This window comes from Perca flavescens, chromosome 18 (assembly GCF_004354835.1).
Source record: "Perca flavescens isolate YP-PL-M2 chromosome 18, PFLA_1.0, whole genome shotgun sequence".
Classification (NCBI taxonomy): Eukaryota; Metazoa; Chordata; class Actinopteri; order Perciformes; family Percidae; genus Perca; species Perca flavescens.
The window spans coordinates 19,906,119-19,919,980 of NC_041348.1; the positions used below are offsets into that span (position 1 = coordinate 19,906,119).

At 40.4% G+C, this 13,862-nt stretch overlaps 1 protein-coding gene across 1 annotated transcript; it reads left to right on the forward strand.

Annotated features, from left to right (window-relative positions):
• Positions 1-606: 606 nt before the first annotated feature.
• cd164 (CD164 molecule, sialomucin) lies at positions 607-13,581 on the forward strand. The gene is made up of 6 exons (XM_028605047.1): positions 607-1,018; positions 1,667-1,738; positions 7,089-7,154; positions 7,531-7,614; positions 9,378-9,458; positions 9,572-13,581. The coding sequence occupies exons 1-6, from the start codon at positions 949-951 to the stop codon at positions 9,742-9,744; spliced, it is 546 nt and encodes a 181-aa protein (XP_028460848.1). The 5' UTR covers positions 607-948; the 3' UTR covers positions 9,745-13,581.
• Positions 13,582-13,862: the final 281 nt, after the last annotated feature.

Genomic DNA, 13,862 nt, shown 5'->3' on the forward strand with positions numbered 1-13,862 from the left:
TTTTCTTCAAAATATATTTTTGTGTGAATGCAGATTCAGCATTACTACAAACTACATTTATTCTTCAACTTTCTTTGGTCGCCTCTAACTTCTGCATACATTCAGCTACAAAAAACATTGAAATATCAATTATTTTACATTAAAGTCAATGGAGCAATCTTCAAATCCTCTTCAGGCTTCTTCCTTTTTTTTGTTAAATACCTGTGATACTGCAGAGTTTGTTTTGTTTTTTTGCAGAGATTTTAACCTTTCCAATGCAGACAAAAGCCAGATGTTAGTGTTTTTTTTGTCCAGTAGCAAAGGGGCTCTAGAGATAGGATATCAGATTGAATTGCTATTTTGTTTCACTTCATTTATTCTATAAAAAACAATTGGAGACTATTCAGGTGTGCTAAGCAGGCTAACGCATGACACTCCTGACATTATTTCACTTGAGACTGTGCAAATTGTATCCCCTAAAAATTTTCCCTAAAAGTCCACTTTGGGGGATGGGCAGTAGGTGTCAGGGGGCCATGGTGCATTTGTGCCCCAGGGCCCTATATTTAGTCAACCATGCCATGGATGTGACTGTGAGAGGTTATTTTTAGCGTAATAATATTCAATGTTTTGCGTCACAGGTGTATTTTTTATCAGGTATTTTTGAGCGACATCTCCCTTAGCCAAACAGAAGCGACACCTCGCAGTTTGTTTAATGATAATATGAAGAAACGCCACTCCTTCTTGCCTTTGACGTGGTAACCGTTCGCGTACACTTCTCCTCCCAGTAAAAAGTGCCACATGACCTGTCTAGTAGGAAGTAGCGAGCTAGCGAGCAGTAACAGCAGCATAGCAGCGATCAGACGCAAAACGGGGAGGAAGCTGTGAAATCTCTGAAGTCTTATTCTCGACGTTTCTCAGTAGATACCTTTTCCCTGTCGGAACAGAAAGAGCAATAAGTTGGCCGCAGTCATGTACTTGAAGGTGGTGTTTTTCACTGTATTTCTGGCTCTGATTGGCGCATCAGCCGCAACAGACTCAGGTAAGTTTGCGACCTCTCACTGCTGAGCTAGCGGCTAGCTACAACCAGCCTTGTCCCTCCTTAGCTCGGTGAAGACATCTACCAGTAAACTGATTTTAGTCTACCTCTATGCCTCCATTTTTGGTCAATACAGCGTCCATTAGACGCATAACTTCTTAGTTTGACAGTTGTCACTCATCCCTTTTTTTATTTACAAAAAATATATGTACAAAATATCCTTTTGGCAACTTGTCAGTTTTATTTCCACGCTGAAGTTGTCAGTACCAGCTAACGCTTTAGCCTGCTGGAAAGATATGTGACCTGAAATTAAATTTAAATGGTGTAACTGCAATATACCTCTCATAATGTCGATTATCAGAGGGCAAAAGGCTGAATCATGGAGCCTGGTGTAATTCTAATTGTACATCCAGTTGATCAGGAACCAGATCAGCTTGTTATGTAACCACTTACATTTTGCCTCGCTGTGTCACATTTTACAATTCATAACATTGTAATACAATTCATAACATTGTAATACCCTGCTTTGTTTGTGCTAAAATATTTGACATTGTAATTGTAAGTTAGACCCGTTTCATTTTCTATCACTTGCAGGACATTACCTTTCTTGAAAACTACCACAACTAAATCTGATTTATGACTTCTTTGCAGATAATTGTGCCTCTCTGTCGTGTGCTTCATGTGAAACCACTAGCGGCTGCCTGTGGGTTAACTGCACAGAATGTGAGTATCTGTCCTAAATGTGTGGCAGGTTGTGGATCCAGAGGCACAGGTTGGTCTTTGTGTGTCATAAATTGTCCAGACAGCTGAACTGATTGGACACATGATTCCTATGGTATGGAGAGAATGTATGGCAGTGGATGCTGACTTTTAGGTGATGTCATCCCAATTTCCCTAAAACCCGAGCTGTATCGTAATCATCTGGCAACACCAGGAAAGGCTGTGGATCTGGCACACTGCTCTATCTTGGTGATTGCATAGACTCCCTATTTTTACCACAGTAAATTCATCATAGAGGATTGAGAGGACATTGTCTTTCGGACATTTTATTGACTGACGTTTACTGATTGTGGTTTTGCTGCCCATTGACTACATCTCTTTTTTGCCATCCTGTAATTTCATTATGTTAATGGTAATGTCTGTCTAAACATGAGGGCTCAGAGTATGAGAACTCTCTCTGACTTCTGCACTGTAGAGTGGAGGATGCGGAAAAAAATGCTGCAGTGGTATTATTCAACCTAATTAGGAACTCCACTGGTTGCATTTTAGAAATATGCATCATTCAGTAAAAAGGAGTTGGCATAACAAAACTGCATGAGAAATTGTTTCCTGAGTCAACCAACGGCTTTCCGCTCACTATGTGCTCCCTGTAAGGTTGGTGGTTTAAGTAGGAGAGAAGAGGAGCTTGTTGTTATCAGTGTCAGGAAATGAGGTTGCAGGTTTTATCGGTAAAGTGTCAAAAGTATTTTGAAATTGTAGGTTTCTCGCACTTTTTCATTCCGCAGATATGAATACGATTATGTGATAAACCCTTGTGCTTACTGGCTTGAAAGCACAATTCTGGCTAAGTTTATTGTAAGGTAAATGCTACAGTAGACCTCTGGCTAAAACCTGAACCTTGTGGGTGAAAAGAATTCCTCTTGAGTATTTCTCATTATTGACCATATCGCCCTTGAGGGCCGTACTCCAATGTTGGCGGGAGTTCAGTGTGTGTAGTCAGACAGACACACGCAGGTCTCTAGTGATTGTGAAGAAGATGAACAGGAGAGGAAGTGAGGGGATGTGTGGCAGGAAATCTGCAATATCCTCACGCTGGGGAACAGAAGGAAGGAGAGGATAACTGCACGAGTTAGAGGAAAGAGTGTGCAGATAGGATAAAAGATCAGTTTCATGTGCCATTTTGTTCTCATAATTTATGCTTTCAGGGCAGGGTGTACCATGATCTCATCGTGCATTTCAGTTGTCATTAGTTGTCAATAATGGAAGATAACTTGTGTAATCTCAACTGTATTACTAGTTGGTCTAGCATATACAAAACCATTAAGCCTAGCTCCTACAACAGTTAACGTAAGTAGGACAAGCACAAGGTATTTTAGGTCTCATGGGTGTTAACCTGTTTAACAACTTTCCCAGTGAGGAGCTTTGATTCTTTCCAGAAAAGAGTGTGTAGAGATTTGGTGATCCACACCCTCTTTCTGCTTTGTCTCTGTTAAATGGTCCTCCTAATGATACATTTCTTAATGATTCCTTAAGTGGTTAAACAGGACAGGTGAGATGACAGTTATGTACGTCTTCTCAGAGCCAAGGGAGACAGGCTAGTTAAGCTTGTTGTATTACTACATACACATGACTCATGAGGAAATAACAAACCCACCACCCACAGACACAAAGAAACACAAATGTATTGAGATCTGTTCCTTATATTGAGTTTGTAATCATTGTCCACTCACACCAGCCTACTACACAGGATACAAGCAAGTAAAATATTTATAGATAAATCCCAAAAATGGATTATGCATTTCATATGAACTCAGCAAAAAAAACAGAAAGTCAGCTCTGGCCAGTCAAGATGGCTTTGCTGAACCACAGCATAACCACACTACAGCAGCAGGCTAAAACCTACCACATTGTCATTGCTAGATTTATCTTTGGTTAAGGGAATTTGTGTAAACAAGCCTTTGGCGTCAGAGCCGCATTTCCCTGCAGCCCAGTGTTTAAACGCTTAAAAACTTTACACGTGTACACGCAAGCTCGGTAGCGCCTCTAAATACAGGCCGTAGTCTGTGACAAAGCTTGTTGAGTGCTTCTAACCAAGAGTTTCCTGTGGTAAGATGTGAAGCTTTCACTCACAACTCTAGCTTGAGTAAGCTGTGGATGTACCTCGTGGTGATGATGATGTCGCCATCTTGAAAAAGGGGTGAGAGTCAGTCCTACCTTTCACAGCTGCCTGCGAGATAACAGACCTCTCCTATGAGTGAACAAAAATCAAATTCCTTCCACATGCTTCGACATACATGGATCGCAGTGTCAGATCACACATACAAAAATAATGCAGCCAACATGAAATTATTTGATCTGTGACAGAAATCACAGTTTGAAGTGCAGTGAGACATTTACGATTCCAGCTTTAAAACGTTTAGTCTCGCTTTGCCAGAACCTCCTCCAAAGCGCTACAGAGGAGGGTCTGGCTAGTCCACACAGCATTCTGGGATACCGATTTCCCACTGTGGTCCGAAAGCACAGGGGAGACACTTTGTTTCTCCCACTATGACTCTAAAGTCAGTATTCGTTCTGAAGCTAATCGCTGTCCCTCTCTCACTCGCTCTACCACACACTTCCCACGCGTGCACACATGCCGGCCCTGCTATTATCTTCAAGAGATCGACGCACAAACTAATAATTATAACAGGAAGGGCCATTTGGTAGTTGCTTGTCTCCAAGACCAGTTTACAGGGATCCATAACCTGATACAAAATGTAGCCCTGTGAGCTGTGCAATATGTAAGGCAGGCTGGTGAGTCATTTTTGACCCTATTTGGAGAAAGCCAAAAGATGCTTTCAACAATGGCTGCAGCCTTACTGTTAAAGCTGTTGCTGTATCTGTAATTTATGGGCAGCCATCTGTTGGGAGTCGTTAGGTTTGGTTGCTGTGGATTATAGTATTACAAGCTAGGAAGGTGTAGGAAGGCGTTTTACAGCACCAGGTGTAAAACATTGAGTAGACACAGTTCCCTTTTATGATGTTCCTGTATTTCAGGACGATAATGCCCCCATATGCTCATATAAACAAATTCAAGAGCATTTGTTTTTATATCAACACAAAGACATGGTTAAATGCCTTTTTAATGGCCTCCCCCATCACTATATTAAACCATTATTAAAGCTTTATGGGAAACATGTTTTCCACTTCTGTATCATTTGAGACAGTTAGTTTTAAAATGGCATTTCAGAGAGGACTGGGACAAGTGAAGGCAAAATGCGGCCATGCTGGATAATTGTACACTGTTACTGTATCCGTGTCCAGTAGGTTGGATCCTAAAAATCAAAGCATTGTTTAGCAGCTAGTATCTAATGGAATAAGTAAGTAATTTTTTTTATTTTTTAAGATAATTTTTAAGACATGAAAGGAGAGAGGGGGAGTGACATGCAGCAAAGGGCCGCAGGTCAGAGTCGAACTGGCGGCCACTGCGTCAAGGAGTAAACCTCTATATATGGGCACCTGCTCTATCAGGTGAGCTACCCAGGCGCCCATAAGTAAGCTTTTTAAATGATGGTTTTTAGTTTATAACAGTGAAAATACATATTCCAATTTCAAACAGACAAATCACAAGGGGACTGTCAGATACAAAACATTTAAAAAAAATTCGAAACAGCCCAAAACACATTTAATTTGGTATCATGTAGGACAAAGAAAAGCATCTACTCATAACATTGAGAAGCTAGAACCAGCATTTTTTTGGGGGCATTTTGCTTGAAAAAACTAATTTCTCAAAATAGTTGAGAAATTACGTGTTTAGCTTGTACAGTAGCAGTAAAGTGAACACCATAAAGTAGAACTGGGTGTGAAAAGAATCTATAGTCACAAGGTGTCGTCCGTCGTGACTCATGGTTTCCTCACTGTGACACCGGCCGAGTTGTACCATTAAAGGAAACTAGCATAAATTGATAGAAATGTCTGTGTTGGTTGTTTAATTTATGGAATTTGATATTGCTTTAGTTAATCATGTCTGTAAAATGTAGTTTCTTAGGTAAATCACTAAATCAATGCTACATCTCTATCTTGACTTCTTGTTAAGTATTTTGGACAGGCAAGACTTCATGGTGGGTCAGAGTCCCTTTCTGTCCTGGTTAATTAGTAATCAGATTTTCCAATATAACCGAATACACCTAGATGATCAAACTATGAGTCAGCAAACAAAAACAAATACAAATGTCTTCAGTCTTAAACAGTGATGGAATGAAACTTTTAAAAAATGTACTTACTTAAGTTGGGTGCCTGGTTGGGTACCTGGTTAGCTAACCTGGTAGAGCAGGTGCCCATATATAGAGGTTTACTCCTCGATGCAGCAGCCGCGGGTTCAACTCTGACCTGCGGCCCTTTGCTGCACGTCATTCCCCTTTTATTTTTACTTGAGTTTTGTACGCAAAAATCATTATAAAGTACTTGTAATTTACGAATTTCTGGTATATATACTTCTACTACACTATATTACAGACAGAAAATACATTTATTTTATGTTTTTATTTATTAGTTACTTGGCAGATAAACACTTTATCAACAACATATTTAATTAGATTCCTATAGTAATTTAAATCTGACATGGGATCTTCTGTTGCATATTAAATACTTTTACTTTTGATGCTTTAAGTATATTTTGCTGGTAATGCATGCTTTTACTTGTAATGGAGTATTTTTACATTGTTGTATTGCTATTTTTACTTAAGTACGTGATCTAAATACTGATTTTAAGTTACTTTGTTTTTTCTTATTGGTGACTATTTTAGTTATAAATAAATGATGTGCTGAGTCATAATCTTATATTGCCAGATAGACTGCTGGTGTAGTAAAAATGAAAAACGAATGGATACAGAACAGGTTTCAGACATACCCAACGTGAAATAATCAAGTGGTATGATGGGGACAGCAGGATGTGGGCCTGTGTGAGCAAATGCTCTGACCTCGCTGTGTAAAAGACGAGATAAGAGAATTCCCCCACTGCAGATCATGTTGCTTAACTATTTGTATGCGCAGAACAAGTGTAAGATAGATCATCAGATTCAGCGTGTGCTCTTTGAAAAAAAAACTTGAGAGACTGTAGGCCATTATGTTCTGGAAATACGCAGTAACATTGGTGATTCTTCTTTGTGAGCTGGATAATGAGGCTGTTATGAGACTTCAGTGAGAGATAAATAATTATTGCCATTCTCACCTCAAAAATAACATGCTCAGGATTGAAGTGCTTTTTGCTCATGCCACCATAAGCCACTAAAATCTACTCTGACTGCTTGGTGTAACTTCATTCATATAAAGCACAAACCAGGCTTTTAATTCATGATGCTCCTGTCTCTTTCAGCATCTTTTGGCTGTCGCAACTACTCTCTGGCAGAAAACGAGACCTGCACCAATGCTAGCTGCTCAGGTAAGTCAAACAGTCTAGTGGTTCTAAATATCATGCCGGGAATTAACATTTTATATTGACATGTTCTTTTAGGCCATTAGACTCTATATTTGTATACAAAGAAAAACATGAAATGATCTGCAGATTCTGTTTGGGTTTAGCTACGCTCTAACTGAGGTGTCAGTTAATGATCAGTCTCAGCACTTTGTCCTCTGTCGCTTTTGTTTGCGTCCAAAAGACTTGGCTAGGTATAAAACATCAATCTCACCTGCCCAACAGATATGATGAGAGAGTGTTGTGTTCTTTCTGGCCATTGTTGTTTGCGTTGTCTCTCTTCTGCTTTCCCCCTTTCACCCTGTCTTGATGTTTGTTCCCTGTCCAACTGTTGGACCCACAGCTCCACCCCTTCCCTCTACAGTCTCCCCTACCGCTGTTGTCCCCAGCACCTCCACTAACGGCAGCAGCCTTCAACCCACCCCAGGTAACCAGTCCTGAAAAACCTCAGCTACTGCTTAGTCTGTGTTGTCCAGCATATAAGGTTTGAAGTGGTCTTGTTAATAGTTTTAATGAGATCTCCTAAAGGTCCAATGTGTAGGAATTTCTCCCATTTAGTGTTGAGATCATATATCGCAATCAACTCTCTCTTGCCACGCAGTTCAAAGTATGTATTGCAGTTACGGTAGCCTTCACGCTTCAAAAAGCGAAGGTGTACCAAAAGGCTGTCTATCAGCTGTGGTTGTTGGAGTGCATGTCGGAGAGTAGCGCGGACGAGCGCTTCACACCACGAGTCGGCACGCACGCCACCCGCCGGAAAGGAGAGAGAAAGAAAAGGAGGCTGCAGTGGTCCGGAGGATAATTAACTAGTTGGGATTTGGTGTGTGCGTCCAAAGCAGCTCCAATGTTCACTTTTTTTTTTTTTCTGATGATGCCAGTCTCTTGCTCTTTTCAATATCCGTTTTCTTATTCTGGGCGAAGAAGAAGACTCCTGTTCCTGAAATTTGGATTTTGAATACGTGTGGTCCTCCATGTTTCCTTCTTCAAACTTGCCGGGGCCGGGAAGCTACGATACCCATTAGCAGCAGCTGTGAGTCGAAAACGCAAAAGGCGGAGCAGTATAGCCTGTATGTCCCTTACCGGCTAACGTATTTCAAGATGGTGCATGAATATGGAGCGTCTACCCCAGTTCATGCAAGCGCAAATGTAAAATTTCAAGCCAATAGGAATACTTGGAATTGATGGTGGTGGTAAATATTCATGAAAAAGGACAAGTTTGTGAACGGGCAATACAAATTTTGATGATTAACAACTTCAAACATTACACACTGGACCTTTTTAAAGTTGTAATCTTTAAGAATTTCATGATATCAAACCCTGTTTTTGACACTACAGTATTTATTGTTTGCGGTTTTTCAGCAGGAGCCATTCAGTAATTACCTCTCCACATAGTTTTCATTGTTAGTAGCGGAGTCTGCGAGGGATTCACAGGAACCGATGCAGCATGTAATCCAACGTTAATGTTTTAATTTCAACTCACTGATAACAGCCTCACTGTTTACTGTTCAGTTACTATTAATGCAAACCCAACACTTTACTGCTGCTGCTTCACATTAAAAGACCTCAAACACAGGGAGGCTTTTATTGTAAAGCCGGTAGATATTTTTTTTTCTTTTGGCAAGGGACTAATGAAACAAGAGGGAGCAGCCACAGTGAGCGGTTAGATGAAGACAGGCAACAGGGTGCACACCTCCAACCGACTTCTTTATTGAAACCTGTTTCTTTGGCTGTACTGTAAACTGACACACCAGTATCTGTATTCCTGACAAAGTATCCGCTCAAGGAGTGTTTGCTTTAGTATTAAACCACGCTTACTAATGCCATGATTAACCGCAGGGGTCTGCAAATCAACCAGGACTGAAATCTTGAAAGTGTGTTCACGCAGTCTGCGTTTTGTGCGAATTGTGTGCCACGATAACATACAAATCCAATGCAAAAGCACGAATTGATGAAGATGAAGCAAATTTAAGGTGGGCGAAGCAAATTATGCAAATGGCGCTACACGAACACGGAAAATTTTGGTCATTCTCATATCCGCGTGAGTTAAAATATTTTAACTCGAGCAATAAAACTTGTGCAAGTAATGCGACATGAAATAAATTTGTGCAGCCGGTGTGAACACAACATAGGGATTACAAGTTAACCAGTGTAAAGGCTAATGGACGTGTTCCTACTGTGACCCTACCACAGGCAATTCAACCATTATTCCCACCCCTGCCCCCACTCATAGTGGAAACAGCTCCGTCCCTACTGCTCCATCCTCTACTTCAGGTACTGTAAACCTGACATTGTGATGGAGCAAGAACATTTTTAATCTGCCCTGCCATGTACATAAACAAGAATAACGTATCTCCATTTTCCTTTTCCTCTGCCCTTTGTCACAGCTGGAAACAGCACAGGTACCACACCAACTTCCCCTTCTCCTGCCCCTCAGAAGAACACCTTCGACGCTGCAAGCTTCATTGGTGGAATAGTGCTGGTCTTGGGCCTGCAGGCTGTGATCTTCTTCCTCTACAAGTTCTGCAAGTCCAAGGACCGCAACTACCACACCCTTTGAAGCAGCCAAACTTTTTGATCCACATCACTCAACCAATCCCCACCAACTAGAAACTTCCAGAGAGGACTCCCCACTCGGCACACACTCATCATGACGGACTCAAACACTGTTTTCAAGCAGGTTTTCTAGATCTTTGATGTTTGTGCCACTTGTGGTTTAGACCGGCATTAGCCCTGCTGTTGAAGTCTGTATTAGGCACACACGCAGGCCTGTTGTGCATGATAATTCCACTAGAACAACTAAGCAGATCTCCTGTAATATGGCATTTTAAGCCTTAAGCATATGTATTAAATCATCTGGAAGCTACTCCCACCTCCATCATGCCATTAGTCATTTTGCGAAAACCGCTGCGAATTGAGGTGGAACGTGTTATTTACAGCCCCTCTCCTCATGGCTTGCTCAATTAAATACACCACATGAGAGTTTAAGAATTAGTCATGTACACAGAGTAGCTTTCCTGTTGATACTTGGGAGTAGTACAGCTGCAAACTGGTAGCATTTACATCATTGTTTTGATTTGGAAACACTGTTTGAGTTCACAGCTATTCTTAAAAGTGATGACTGATGATTCAGTATTGCTTTTAGCCTGTTCAATCGTGGGCAGGTTCCCTCTTCCCCCATGCAGCTGTACCATGTATATGTGTTCATAGATTATGTAAAAGTGGTGGGGTTACTTACGAGGGAATAAAAGCAACGCCCAATCATCTGATGTCAGACTTGAAAAAAAAAATAGCCATTTTTGGTGTCTCCCTTGGCAGTGCGGTGCGATTTCTGCTGTTGACTTCCCTGGGGGAAATCCTTTAATCAATACTAGTTGTAAAAAATCAACTCCTAGTAGAGCAGCTAAATGCAATAAATAAAATACAGTATCAAGTTAATTTGATCAGCTGGCCATTTGCCACCCATTTATCTGAGGAAGTCCAAAAAAGCCCTGTGGGTCAAAATTAAAGATTGTAGAATATTTCAAAAATATTAATAATTCAATTGTTTTAATAGTGTATAATATAGAGAATGCGGGGGGATAGAAAAGAAAATGACATGCACTTTCTTGATGTGGACAGTGATAGCAGTGAAGTGCCTTTAATGTCCAGTTTGACTTAAAGAGAGAATGGTGAAACGGAAGCGGATGAGTCTTTTCTTCCTAGTTGAGGCCCAAGTGTTATCATAAGTTTGTTTGTAAGAAAGAAACGGTATCGCAGTGCTGATATTGGTGAGAACCGTAGTATCCCAGCTGGACTGAATAGCCTTTTATTGTGAAAAATACAGTAGATAGTTGTCACTTGAGGGCCTTGATCAGTCAAGATTGAAGTTTTCCCTATAAGTAGAGGTCTTCTCACTGGTAACTTTGTATAAATGGAATAATTTAAAGTAGCTCTCCCTTTTGTAGCGCCCAATACGACCCCCAAAATTTCCTCCCACCTCACTATTTATGTTTCAGAACTCAGTTGTAAATTGTGTTGAATTATAAAAACAACAATGAGCTGGCAGGAAATTTTGGACCGCTGTTAGGTGCTATAAATCAGGGAATGTAACTTTAAAAAAAAATGGCAAACATATTGGGCTTAATTTAAAAACTGAGTATTGGGGAGAGTGCATTGAGTTAAAAATGTTAGGACTGTTTGAGTGCTGGTTTGGTCAAATGAGCATTGCTCCTCTGATTTCTGACTGAAATGAGAGGATTGTGAATGAAGTGTGGAACTGCAACAACAAAGCAGCTGTGCTAAAGCTCAAGTCAAGTTCTCTAATTAGCTTGCTGCTAACTGTGTGATGTTATTTTTTTTTCCATTTTGTCCTTCCTGTACATAGCCATATCTGGTTTTCTTCATCTTCTAGGTTTTGACTTGACGAAAGGCTAAATGAAGGAGTGTTTATCAGTACGTTTTGCTTGTAGCGGCTTGTTCAGTGTCAACGATGTTTTGTTAAATGCCTTTTTTTCTTATTGCATGCTGGATGCTTGGAGTTGTGATTTTTCCTCCCATTGCATATGCTCTTAAGGATTTAGACACTTAAAAACCACTTGATTATTTGTAATTAGCCCATATGCTAGTTGAAAGAATGCCTTGAAACTGTGTGCATTGAGCCAAAGTCCTCAGTTTTGGCATGGAAATTGAGCATTGCATTGACAAGCTTTGTTTTGTAATTTTTGTCTTTGTAAATGTTTTCATAGTTCAGCCCAAAAAAAAATCTGATGCTTGTATAAATACTCAGTCTTGAATATTTACTAGATAATGGATGAATAATCTTGTTTTTATGACCACGAATAGTAAGAAATACATTAGTTTTTTTCTTCTTTTTGCTTTGGCTTTTATTATTTAGGATTACACGTTTCCTGCTGCTTACCATAAACACGCCTTTTAACCTAGTCACCTGGTGGCATTAGGCTACAACCCAAAGACCCAACTATGGCGAGAAAGCTCCAGAGTTTTGACTTAGCTGCATTAATTTGTGCATTCTCTGCATGCGGAGAGCCTTCGCCCAAATTTTGAGAAATATATGAGTTTTATTCACAGCTGTTGAGTGGCATGCTGTGTAACCATTGAATCCAGTCAGAGTGCTCTCTGCTTTCGTCATGGTAGCTGCATTCCTTAAGAACACAGCATCCCGTGTTGACATCGTGGTGTTGATACCAATAGATGCCCATTGTGTTGCCTCTCTGCAGCTTCTCCTACAAGTTACTAACTCAGTCCGTGCAACTCTTAAGGAAAAGTGCCTTATTCAGTTAATCCATATATAGTTGTAGTTTATGCAACGATATGCCACACCTATTCAATTTCAATGTGACTCAGCACTTTCAGACCCCTGCAAAGTGGTTTTCTGTATGGTATTCCACTTTTAATGTCTTTTGTCATTCTCAGCCTTAACTTCTTGATCAAACCCACAGAGCATTTGCTAGTGACAAGCTGTCCAGGCAAATATTAGTCTGCTTTTGTTTGAAAAGTGTGTTTGTTAGATGCTATGTTGTAAATTTCATTAGCATTTAAGTGCCTACATTTTAACCAATCACACAATAGAATTATAGTGGTTTAAATGCTGGTGAAATGGCTATAACCAGCTAATGAATAGCACAGTTTTCAACTAGATGAAGCCTGGACAACTTCTCACCATCACATTGTAATAGAATAACTTACCAGTAATGTTGTAACCACAGCCACATATCTCTAGTGTTCTTTACTGCAACATTTCTTCCATAATGTAAACAGTTATTGGATGACTTGAAGTCCACTTTGGTTGTAATTTTGCAGTGTTTCATTGAATGACTTGTTTTCTGTCCAATAGGATTTTAAATTTGCATGGAGGACTTGTTAGAGGACTTGTTAGTTTTCAGCCTTGCAGTGTTCAATTCCAAGAGTAAAAACCTTCTTGATTCCCTCCTTTTTCCCAGCATTATTTCTATGTTGTAGTGCCATATTTTTTTTAACCTTTTGTGTTAGAGGCCATCAGGCTTGTAGGTACGATATTTCTTTCTGGCTTTGCTTCCACCCCACTTTGACACACTTGCACACTTTGCGATGGTGAGTTGTCTGAGTACAGAGCTTTCCTCCTGAAAGAAAGACAGGTTGTTGATGGTGGCAGCCACATTCACCAACAGTTCCGCGCTTTCCAGCACAGACCTCAGCTCTGACACACACACACACACACACACACACACACACACACACACACACACACACACACACACACACACACACACACACACTTGCAGGTGCCACAAAGCCTCCTGAAATGTTTTGTGCTTCTTATTTTTCTCTCAAACATTTTTATTTTGTGCCTTGTTTTCTAGTGTTGCCTTTAGTTTCACGGTGTAAAGCCAATAAAGTTTGAATATTGTTAAACAAATCACTGTATTTACCTTTCATTGGGCAGCAGTGCTGACGTTTCTTGGAGCTGGTAATTTACATGACAAATCACAAGTGGGACGATGATACACACAGCCAGATCTCAGCTCTCGGCTCCATCGCCATGGTTACAATTGAACAGCTAGTTGCCTAGACAACAAAAGGTATCAAGTTCAGGCTTTTGTGTGTGTGTGTGTGTGTGTGTGTGTGTGTGTGTGTGTGGCTAACGCTACAAGTTCTCTTGTAAGAAAAGCGGTGCTGAATAAAACCATTTCATCAAAT

Bases quoted from the DNA above. Each gene is read 5' to 3' on its own strand.
- cd164 (XM_028605047.1), top strand. From the start codon at position 949: ATGTACTTGAAGGTGGTGTTTTTCACTGTATTTCTGGCTCTGATTGGC. The intron at 7,155-7,530 runs GTAAGTCAAACA...TTGGACCCACAG, and splicing joins CACCAATGCTAGCTGCTCAG to CTCCACCCCTTCCCTCTACA. The intron at 9,459-9,571 runs GTACTGTAAACC...CCTTTGTCACAG, and splicing joins TGCTCCATCCTCTACTTCAG to CTGGAAACAGCACAGGTACC.